This window comes from Phragmites australis, chromosome 2, assembly GCF_958298935.1.
Source record: "Phragmites australis chromosome 2, lpPhrAust1.1, whole genome shotgun sequence".
Lineage (NCBI taxonomy): Eukaryota > Viridiplantae > Streptophyta > Magnoliopsida > Poales > Poaceae > Phragmites > Phragmites australis.
The window spans coordinates 12,863,120-12,874,314 of NC_084922.1; the positions used below are offsets into that span (position 1 = coordinate 12,863,120).

Below are 11,195 nucleotides of genomic sequence, written 5' to 3' on the forward strand. Positions count from 1 at the left end.
ATGGCTAGTAGCGTAGTGTACCTGAAGTATGCGATCTACTAGTGTTTGAATTCGGAGAGAAATTGCGTGGGCGGCACGCGTGAATTCGGAACGAGCCATTGTTCATCCGGATGCAGAGGAAAACGCGGGCACTCGAGCTCAATCCGTCTCCGCAAGTCCGCGTCGGAGACGAACAACCACTCCGCTCGGTGTTCGGATTCCTGTGTCCATATAAGCCAGCGAAGGCCTCCTCCCTCACCATCTATTCATCTCACATTACACATCTCCCGATCGGTAGCTAGCGTCTAGCCATCTAGGGGCTAGGGGAGAGTCTGCACTCGCGCGCCGGCGCGCCATGGCTGGGCAGAGCCCGCTCCGCCGGTGGAAGCGCTTCTTCGAGGCGTTCGACGCCATTGACGCCGCGATCGAGGCCGCTGACCCGGGCGCCTCCCGCGCAGAGCACTGCCGCGCGAGGGGCGACCTCGTGGAGATGCTCTGCGACGCCGCAGACGACGACGGCGAGCGCGCGGAGGGGCTCTGCTTGCTGCTGGACGACGCGATGGCTTTGGCGCTGGAGACGCTGAGGGTGGTGCCCGTGACGCCAGCGATGCTGACGACCACCAACATCGCCAGGGCCGTCGGCGACCTGCGGAAGCACGATTCCGAGCGGGTCCGCTGCCTCGCGCGCGACATCTTCGGCGGGTGGAGAGCGACGATCGAGGGCCACCTCTCCACGGTCAGAGCCGCCTTGGAGAAGCTGTCGCAGATACCGCCGGAGCGCAAGGCGGTCGCCCCTCCCTTCACCGGAGACGTCCGCAACGACCGTGAGTCCACTGTTCTCAAAGCGGACACGAAGCAAGGTACCAAGATCCCAGAGCCACCCAGGAAGACGTCGCGCGTCGTCGGCAGTGACCGGGCCCGGAGCGAGAAGACGGAGGCTGCACAGCGCAAGCTCCAGGACGGCTACGCCCCCAGCGACCGTGAGTACACAGTTCTTCAAGCGCACATGAAGCAAGATACCAAGATCCCAGATCTGCCCAAGAAGATGCCGCCTGCCGTTGCCAGTGGCGGCGGCGACCGCATCAGGAGCGAGAAGACGGAGGCTGCAAAGCGCAAGCCCCGCGACGGCTACAACAGAGAGGCAGAGGACGCAAAGCGGCAGCGCAAGACACCGGAGGTAGTCGAGCAGAGGCCGCGGAAGACTCATCCACACCCGATCATGAGGGAGATGGAGTGGAGCCGAAAGAGCTCGACGACCGAGAGGCGCTTCTTGACGTCGTCGTCGGTTCGTAGTCGTAGGGTTTAGGGCTTTGTGAGTGAGAGGCCAAGGTCGTACTCAAGATCTTGTAGCTTGTTTATGTTCTGCTCCTTTCTGCAACCAGATTGTCGACTCCGCCTGTTCTGTACGTGTAAAACACTGTAAAAATTCTTCGTCTCTTGTTATATAGCATGATCATATTGACATGCATTTTGTTATAAATTCTTGAAATCGTTCGAGAATCTTCCTTTCTTTACAAACGAAACACATGCCTGGAAGGTGGGCAGTAAACCAATGACATGTTTACAAGAGCAGGTAACAATGGGGGTCCACTACATGCCAATCAATACATTTCTACTTAACAGTATTGGTGTATAAACAAGTGAGTAGCTATCATCTTCGACAGTTAAGAATTCCAGAATCAGATTTCGATCCCATTGATTGTGACGTTTCACAGTCATCAGCTAGAAATTCATACTTCACTACTGCTGGAAATGCCTCGGTCAGATCAGCCAGTTCATCGCCATAGGGTTTCAGATTGCATTGCTTCCAGGCTTTTTTGAGATTTCATAGGAATCTCCACTGTCTACCACCGCTGTCCAAGCTGGAAATTTGGAAGACACGATCACATGTCAAGTCAATCAGATTCAGCAGTCAGATGGAAGCCACCAAGCTTCAGGGCAGAGTAACATCTTGATTCTTGAGGGCAATGGCTTATCCAATAGTGCAATGAGATTTGCACAGCACTCGGATGTTAATCCTACTTACTGCATATGATGACACAACAATAACGGAAAAAGAATCAAACTAAATTGCTGGCATAGAAATTGAAAGTTGTAGGAATAAAACTCTTATGAAGCATTGAGTAAAGATAGAAGTCAATGTCTAGATGGCCTGATGAGCTGCAAGAGTAATAGAATCAGTTTGACACTACAAAAGTGATGTATGCAGAAGAGATATACAGACAAGTAGCAACTCAAGATATCAAGTGATGGATGACATGATGAGGGTATATTTAGATAAGTGGACAAAGAAAGATGTATCAGAAGAACAGTTTTTCGTACCGAGCCAGAATCTCATATCAGTCAATACCAGGTAGGGAGGATGAGAGCGGAGAGGGCGAGCGAGTTAGCCAAACTTACAGACTAAGCCTCCCATCATGGTGAGGAAGACTTCTTAGAAGAGTCTATAGAGGCTATCGATAACAATGTAAGAGGGTATGAGGCCTTTAAGGGAAAAACACCTCAATCGGGTAAACATGCCCCTAAGCTTGTAAAAGGAAGAATGATAGATGAGGGTCCTATTTTGGAATGTTAGGGGTCTGGATAAACCATCTAGAAGAAAACAAATCAGATAATGCATTTTTCAGGAGAAACTGGATGTGGTGGGCCTGCAAGAGACTATTAAGAGGGATTTCTCTAGCAAGGAGCTAGCAGAAATTTTTGGCCACTACTCCTTTATTTGGCAATGGTTGCCTGCAAAGGGGCACTTAGGGGGTATCCTCATGGGTGTAAGGGATGAAACCACTGAGATGGAGGACTCCCACATTGGCATATACTCCATTAAATTTTCCTTGAGGAACAGAGACACTAACTTCAGTGGATCATGGTGACAGTCTACGGGCCGGTGGACCATATTTGGTCTGAAATCTTCCTCCAGGAACTGAGCTCCTACTGTGAGAATGAACCCTTACCAATAGTCATGGAGGTGATTTCAACCTAATAAGAGCTGCAACAGACAAGAACAATGAGAACACCAATTATCATTTGATGGAGATGTTCAATATCTTTATTGGTAATTGGTAGTTAAGAGAGATACACAGAACTGGGGGTCAATTCACTTTTGGACTAATAAACAAGAAAACCCTGTGATGGCTAATCTCGACAGAGTCCTGGTCACCACCGATTAGGAGGAAAGATTCATGCTGTGTAGTGCATAGAGCATTACCAAGATAGGCTCTAACCACTGCCCCATCATTCTGGACTCAGGAGAGCTCATGATGAGAAGCCCCAAATACTTCTTCGAGAAGCAATGACTGCTTCTCCTTGGATTTAAGGGTCTTTTCAAAGGAAAATGGGTTTCCTTTAAGGAAAGAATGTCTGAGTCCATCTACTTCCTGGATTGCTGGCATGGGTCCTTGGTTAGAAGTAGGGAATTCCTTGCTGGTTGGAGTAGTAAATGGCTTAAATAAAGCCTAGAAGTCCCTTCTCATCCAGGATCTTAAGGCAGATAGAGAGGGATTAGCTACGGATGAATAGAAAAACAGATATCAAATTGAGCGTAAATTAGAAAAACGTATCTCATGGAAGAGATATATTGGCAGAGGAGAGGTGGGCAAGACTGGATTCTGCATGGTGACTCTAATACTAAGTTCTTCCACCTATGTGCCAATGGAAGAAAAATGAAAATTATATCAGGCAACTGGACACTGATTCTGGGGTGATAAAAGAACAAATGGACATCATGAAGCATAACGTAGAGTTCTACAAAAATTTGTTTGGCTCACAACTAGACAAGGGCATACACCTTAAACAAAGCTTCTGGAACCTAAATGAACAATTATCCCCCCTAGACAAGGAGTCTCTGGAAAAACTCTTCAGGGCAGAGGAGTTGGATAGGGCTATCCAATCCATGATTGCCAATTCAGCACCTGGGCTGAATGGGTTTAGTGTTTCCTTTTACAAAAAATTTTGGCATGCTATCAGGGGTGAGATGTATGCCATGTTGAAAGACTTTAGTGATGGTAATTTGGATATCAAGAGGATTAAATATAAAGTTATTACTCTGATTCCAAAAAAACAAAGGAGGCTTGCACCATTAAGTAATATAGACCCATCTATCTATTAATTGTGGATTACAAAGCCTTCACAAAGATGATGACATATCAGGTGAGCCTAGTGGCAGACAAGAATCTTGACAAATGCCAATTTGCCTTTATCAAGGGGAGAAACATCCTAGATGGGGTGGTGATTGTTCATGAAACTATTCATGAACTAAGGCGCTCAAAGAAGTAGGGCCTCCTTCTTAAGATCAACTTTGAAAAAGCTTATAATAAGGTTCATTGGGCTTTCCTCAAGGAAGTCATGGCGACGAAAGGTTATCCTGAAAAGTGAATTAATTGGGTGGTGCAAACCATCCAAGGAGGACATGTCTGTGTCAACGTAAATGGACAAAGGGGTTCGCATTTCAGAACATATCAAGGTCTCAAGTAGGGAGACCCTTTATTCCCCATCTTATTCAACATTGCGGTGGAGGTGTTGAGCTATTTGATGAATAAGGCTAGAGACAGAGACCTTGTCTCAGGACTGATGGACCATCTTATCCCAGGGAGGATCACCCATGTGCAATATGCTAATGATATCGTTATCATGACTGATTGCTCAAATAATAGCATTTTGAACCTCAAGATCATCTTGTACTGTTTCGAATGGATGTCAAGCTTTAAAATCAATTTTCACAAAAGCGAGAATTTTGTTTTTGGGGTTAACAGAGACACTAAAGAGAAATGTGCCAATATGCTTAACTGTAAACTTGGAGTACTTCCTATTAAATATCTTGGTATCCCTGTTGCTGATCAGCATCTTGGGTTGACTGCTTTTGCTCCTTTGGTGCAAAAGCTGCAAAAAAAAAAAGGCTGGACCTTTAGAAAGGGAAAAACATGTCTTCGGAGGGAAAGCTTGTTTTGATAAACACTTGTTTGAGCAGCCTCCATATGTACACCATGGGCTTCTATCTCCTACGTGTGGGAACTCATGAAAGGATTGACACTATCTGGAGAGGGGCCCAGGATAAATTTAGATACCACATGATTAAGTGAGAGACCATTTGCAGACCAAAAGACCAAGGAGGTCTGGGAATCATGAACACTCAAGTCATGAATCATTGTTTAATGGTGAAATGGATTCGAAAAATCCTAACTGAGGAGGATGCGGTGTGGCGCAGGCTGCTCAAGAAAGGGGACTTTTTTAACTTTAAGAACAAAGGCTCCTCTCAATTCTGGCAAGGCTTCACAAAGTCAAACACCTTTTCCAATGAGGAACTATTTACAGGGTTTACAATGGGAAAGGGACTAGATTTTTGACCGACACTTGGATACATGATACCCCTCTTAAGATCCAATTCCCTAAGCTATTTAAAATGATCTCTAATACATCGTCCGTGGTGGCTAATTGCTTCGAGGGTGGCACTTTCGAAATCAATTTTAGAAGAGCTTTGACTCCCCTAGAACTAGGGAGATACGAGGAGTTGAAGGCTTTGTTGAATTCCATTAATTTGGATGAAATGGAGGATGAAGTCCATTGGGCTTTGGAGAAGTCTAGATGCTTCACCACTATATCCCTTTACTAGTTTATTCTTGATAGAGGGGTAAGAAGCAAGATCAGTGGGAGGATATGGAAATGCAAAATCCCTAAGAAGGTTAAGGTTTTTTTTTTGGCAAATGTTTAATGATAGACTCTAAACTGCAATCTCGCTAAAACATAGAGGCTGAAAGGGTAGCGAATGCTGCTATCTATACGGCATAAAGGAAACTGTTGAGCACATTTTCTTTTGGTGTGTCCTTGCTAAATTCACATGGAGTGTGACCAGAGAGTGTTTTGGCTAGGTGGACCAACCCAAGTCCCTTGATAACCTTGTTCCTAGTCATTTGATAAATAATCTGAATATACCCGTAAAATTGTGTCTCTTCTTTTTTGCAGGTCTCAGTCGGGCTATGTGGTGTGCTCGCAACAAGATGGTGATTGAAAAGGCCTTCCCCAACAAGCCAATTGATATTCTTCTCAAAGATCTTTCTTACTTGCAGAGTTAGAATATCTTGCTCAAGGAGGGCGACAAGGAGAGGATCGACCCAGCTCTTGATCATCTCATAGAGTGGTGCATCAGCTTCCAGCCAAGCTATCTTACCCAGTCTGATGTGGTCGAGCTATAGCTTGTTTATTATGTCTACTATGTGTACATGTGCTTCTAGAGCCCTGACCGGTTTGATTTGTCTTTTTCTTGATGTATTTGGTGAGATTATGTCTGGAACTTGCTTATCAGTGGTTCTAGGGTCTTTAGTCTGGCCTGGGTTCCTGATATATCCTTTTTGTTGCAACTCTGCTTCAGTTGACCCTTTTACTTTACTAGTTCATTGATTGATATCCAAAAGGGTCTCTTAGCTATCGGGGCTATCACAGAGATAGGGCCAATGATAAACTCCTTTTGTGGCCAGGTGGCATTCTGGGTAATTCATCTGGAACACATCTCGACATTCATTCATTCTGGTATTTTGTCTAGGGTTGTAGCATCCAAACTAAACACCATGGGTTTGAGTCTAGGTCCTTTTGAGTGACATTCTATCTTAATATATTTTTGGTTAACAAAAACAACCTTTTGGGTACCACATGGTATAACGCTTTGATGTTTAGTTAGCCAGTCCATTCCAAAGATTATGTATGTTCCATTGGATTTAGAGGACCACTAAGTTGACTAAAAATTCTATCCCTCTTATTAAAATTTTAACTCTGAGGGTATCCAAAAGATAGTTGATATTTGTTTCGAAAGAGCAAATTACAAGGGGTTCCTACAAGTCATTCAAATTTCCATACTTAGGAACAACCACCTAGATGATGAATGACTATGAGATTCCAGAGTACAACAAAATAGCAGTGTGACCTGAACCAAAAGGGACACTCCTTAAGAACGACACCATGTGGTTCCTGAGATCCCTGGATGCGGGTGTCCTCTTTAGGGTCTACATGGTCATTCGTCGTTGTTCTGGTGCTGGTGACATAGGTTGACATTGCAACTGGTTACTTCTGGGGTCAGTCCTTTGCAAGGTATCTGAGATTCTTACTAGTGGGACAAGGCCTTTGGGTGGCTAGGGTGTTGTTTAGGCCCTTTTTTGGGCAATTTTCCATGAAATGTCCTTTCTTCCTACAGTTGAAGAAGATCCTACTGGAAGGTTGCGTCTTCTGGGATCCATCTTGTTTAGGATATTGCACTTTCTCCTCTTGTTGCTTCTGCAGTCCTGGCTAGTACTTTCATACATATAGCTTGCTTGAGGCCACTGAGTCTTTGAGCAATCATTTGCATCAGTTGTGTTTGGTTAGCCATCATGGCGAGCAAGTCACTCGTAATGGATGCCGGTGGCATGTGCTGTTCATTCTCATCGTCCTGGCTAGTCCTTGGCATGTGCTCTTTGCGTAGTTCCTATCCTTCAAGGACTTCTTCATCTTTTGGATTGATTTGATCATTTTTAGCGTCTTCCTCGGTCAGCTTGACATTGTTGCTCAGCTGATTATTGTTTTCTTGCACAGACTCTAAATTAGGGTTGTTTCCACCTTCTGGATCCATTGCTTGGGACTCAACTTATGGGTGTTGTTCAAACTTCTCAGATTCATCGGTAGACTCTTCAAGCGTCATTTGTTTATCCGAAGGTAAGGAGGGACAAGGATTTAGGAGAAGGTCTCTGTCGGAGGGTGAACTCCTAAAGCGGGGATCCGGAGGGACCCCCTTTGAGATTCAGCCGGGGGATGATTCTGAATCTGTTTTGCGGGTGAAATAAATAGGCATAAATGCGATGGCAGGTGGAATGGAATGATCGGATGCAGAATGCAGTAAATGCACTAGAGGTTTTTAGACAGGTTCGGGCCGCACTGAGCGTAATACCCTACTCCTGTGTGTGTGCTATAAATGCACTGAGAATGTCTCTCAGAGATGTTGCTGGTTACAAGAATATTTGTCTATCCTAGAGCTTCGGGCTCCTTGTTCTTCGGTGATCTCCACTTCTGAGCTTGTACTGGACCTATCTTCTTCCTCAGCCTCCTCCTTCGAGAGACATTTTTCTGTGTCTACCGGCCCTTCCTTAAATACTCGCCGGTGGTAGCATGCCCAGAAAGGGAGGGTACGAGTTCCGAGGTGCCATAAATGGAAAGCAACCATCATGGGCTACTACGCAAAGTGACGGGGAGGGTTGAATACGCGCCCCCGTCCGGTCTCATTCGTCATGATGTCGTTCTGCAACGGGCGCCGCCTGACACAGTAGGGCGGCAGGCGGGGCGCCTTGGGCCTCGCGATGTTATCCCGAGGCGCGCCGGATGACGCGGGATGGGACCCGTGCATTAAATGTTCCCACGCCTCCGTGCCAAGCCGTGGCAGGGACTGACAGCAAGCGTGGCAGGAGCAGTTGGAAATGACAGGCTACACGCCCTCTTAAATACGGTATCGGGCCTTTCACTGGTTGACACCTCACCGCTGGACCTCTGTGGGGGCCACCGACGAAGGACTTCTGAGGCCGTCGGGGAACCGAGTGCTTGGGGTCACTGTTCACAGCCCCGAGCACTCTCTCCCGGATATGCCCTTTCTTGGTCCTCGGGGAACCGAGTGCTCGAGAGCCACTGTTCACGGCCCCGAGCACTCTCTTCTGAAATTGGCTGTTCGGGTCCTCGGGGAACCAAGTGTTCGGGGGCCACTGTTCACGGCCCCAAGCACTCTCTCTGGGTACTAACTTCCTTGGGTCCTCGGGGTACTCGGGTGCTCGGGGGCCACTGTTCGCAGCCCCGAGCACATCCTTCCTGGTACTCGGCTTTTCTGGTCGTCAGGGGACTTGGGTGCTCGGGGGCCACTGTTCACGGCCCCGAGCACTCTCTTCCCGGCACTTGGTCTTCTCGGATCATCGGGGAACTCGGGTACTCGGAGACCACTGTTCATAGCCCCGAGCACCCTCTCCCAGGACTTAGTCTTCTCGTACCTCGCGGAGATGATCCCCACGGGAGGGCGCCACGTGGCAAACTGCTGATCTGGCCTCGGGACTCGGGGACCCCTGGTTCCTGTGTCACCGACAGTCTCAGGGTTAGGTTGCTTGATTTGGATTGCGATTTATTTATTTATTTTTCGATTGATTGGACTTTCAATCTTTTAACATCTATACTAAGGTTACACCCTATAGCCAAGTATGGCTCTGATACCACTCTATTGAACCCCACATTTGGGTCTTCTTGTGCAAACAGTATCAGTCACTAGATCAGTAGCTGATACACACAATTTAAACAGAATTGGACATCATAGACATACTTCGAATAGTATACCTGAATTAAAACCTTACGATACAGCATAACTCAATAGGTAAACCCAAGCCCTAGAGGCAACTTGGGTGCAGACAAAACCTTAGTCTTCTATTCTTTTTCTCCATCGGTGTAGTCTTTCTCGGGATCGTCAACTTAAGTTCAACAAAGCAAGAGTGTACTCAACAAGTCTTACCTCAAAAGGAATAAGTAGATGCATAAGGGGACAACAAGGATAAGGCGGCTATAGAGTCTTTAGGTTTTGACGGAATGCCAGCTTGATGCAAAGGTTTAGTTTTGTAAAGCCTTTTTCAAAATAGTTTAGAAAAAGCATAGTTGGGCTTAATATTATGGGGTTGTTGGCCCTAGGGGAGATGCAACCCATTCCACCAGTTCCCAAGTTTTATAGTCGGCGGACATCCTATTCTCGCCAACTCAAGGCACATAGCCTGTACTTTCCAAAACATGGACACTCTGCACACTCATGCACCAAGGAAATACTCACACCATAGAGCTGATCATTAAGACTAGACCATAGCATTGTTCATAACCGTGGACACGGCTAGTCGAACAGATTTTTACTCTGCAGAGGTTGTACAATTTTACCCACACGATATGCACAGACTCACTCCACCGTCATTGTTGAAACTGGCATAAAAAGACACAACACACTCTCAACCTAATCACAATACCCACCCATAGGGCACTAAGATACCAGGGGCCTTAAAATAACATAAGGGGAAGATCACTTAGCCGCCCCATGCCTCAGACATGGCCTGTATAAATCTAAGGAAGGACCACATAGCAATCCCATGGATCAAACAACCGGACCTCAAGTTGTACATCGCCTGAGTCTTTTCCTAATCCTCGTTGCCACTACCGGCCTCCAAGTGGGTACTGAGCTAAGTCAAAAGAGGTTAGGTCAAGTCCTGCCCATACAGGACATGTGATTGCACGATGGTCGCAAGGTGAGATGTCAAAATGAACCGATCCTTATGTGATTGAGGTGAGTGTCTCCCAGCATCATGCTCATCAAACTCAATCCCGTCAAATCATCTTTGGGGTTTCTTTATTCACACACTCACTCACACCACCAAGCACACACACCACATTTCTAACGTTTCGAAAAAGCATGATTAAGGTTATTATGATGATTCCTTTGTTTAAGTAGAGTAGTCCTAAGCATGCTAGTAGGCAAGCAATTATCCAAACAATCAATATAATTGATGTCAGGAACCTTCTAGAATTTCAACAAAATAAAGGTAATCAATAACAAGGCATTACTATAACAAGCTAGGTCATAACTATCTCAGCATTTTAAATTAGGGATAACAACTTAAGCATGCATATTACTATAGTCTATAATAAGGCTCTATTGGCTGTGTTTGAAAACATAGGTGCAATATGATCAACGGTGTAGGATTTGCCTTCGTTGTAGTCCACATCTGCTTCTCCTTCATAGTCCGGTCCTCAGGGTCTTCTTCGAATATTTCTTTTTCTAATCTTCAAAAGCGATTGTCGATAAGCATTTGATTGGAAAATAGCTACACGGATTTCTAACGAGGAACGAACACTAGGGAGAACAGGTCTAGCGGCTCTATAGAGATTGGTTATATTACTATATACTACTATATGAATAGGAAACATGAGGTCCATGTGGTGTTTCTACACTATTAAATGCATGTGTGTCATATTCCGTAATTCATATTTATTTGGCATGTTACCTAATTAACAGGTATTTACTTATTAATTATTCTAATTAAACTACCATTTATCCTAAAGAAAATTACTTTTAACTATTATCTACACAAATTAAACTAGCACAAACTAGTCACTAAGATTTCTTATATAACCTAGGTCATGGTTATCTAATTATCTACAACTAAAACTACTATAAAATTAGTTAAAGAGCTAAT

General features: G+C 45.4%; 1 protein-coding gene across 1 annotated transcript; it reads left to right on the forward strand.

Annotated features, from left to right (window-relative positions):
* Positions 1-334: 334 nt before the first annotated feature.
* On the forward strand, positions 335-1,297 carry LOC133909871 (probable mediator of RNA polymerase II transcription subunit 26a). Its single transcript, XM_062352415.1, has one exon. It carries the CDS (start codon positions 335-337, stop codon positions 1,283-1,285), a length of 951 nt encoding a protein of 316 aa, XP_062208399.1. The 3' UTR covers positions 1,286-1,297.
* Positions 1,298-11,195: the final 9,898 nt, after the last annotated feature.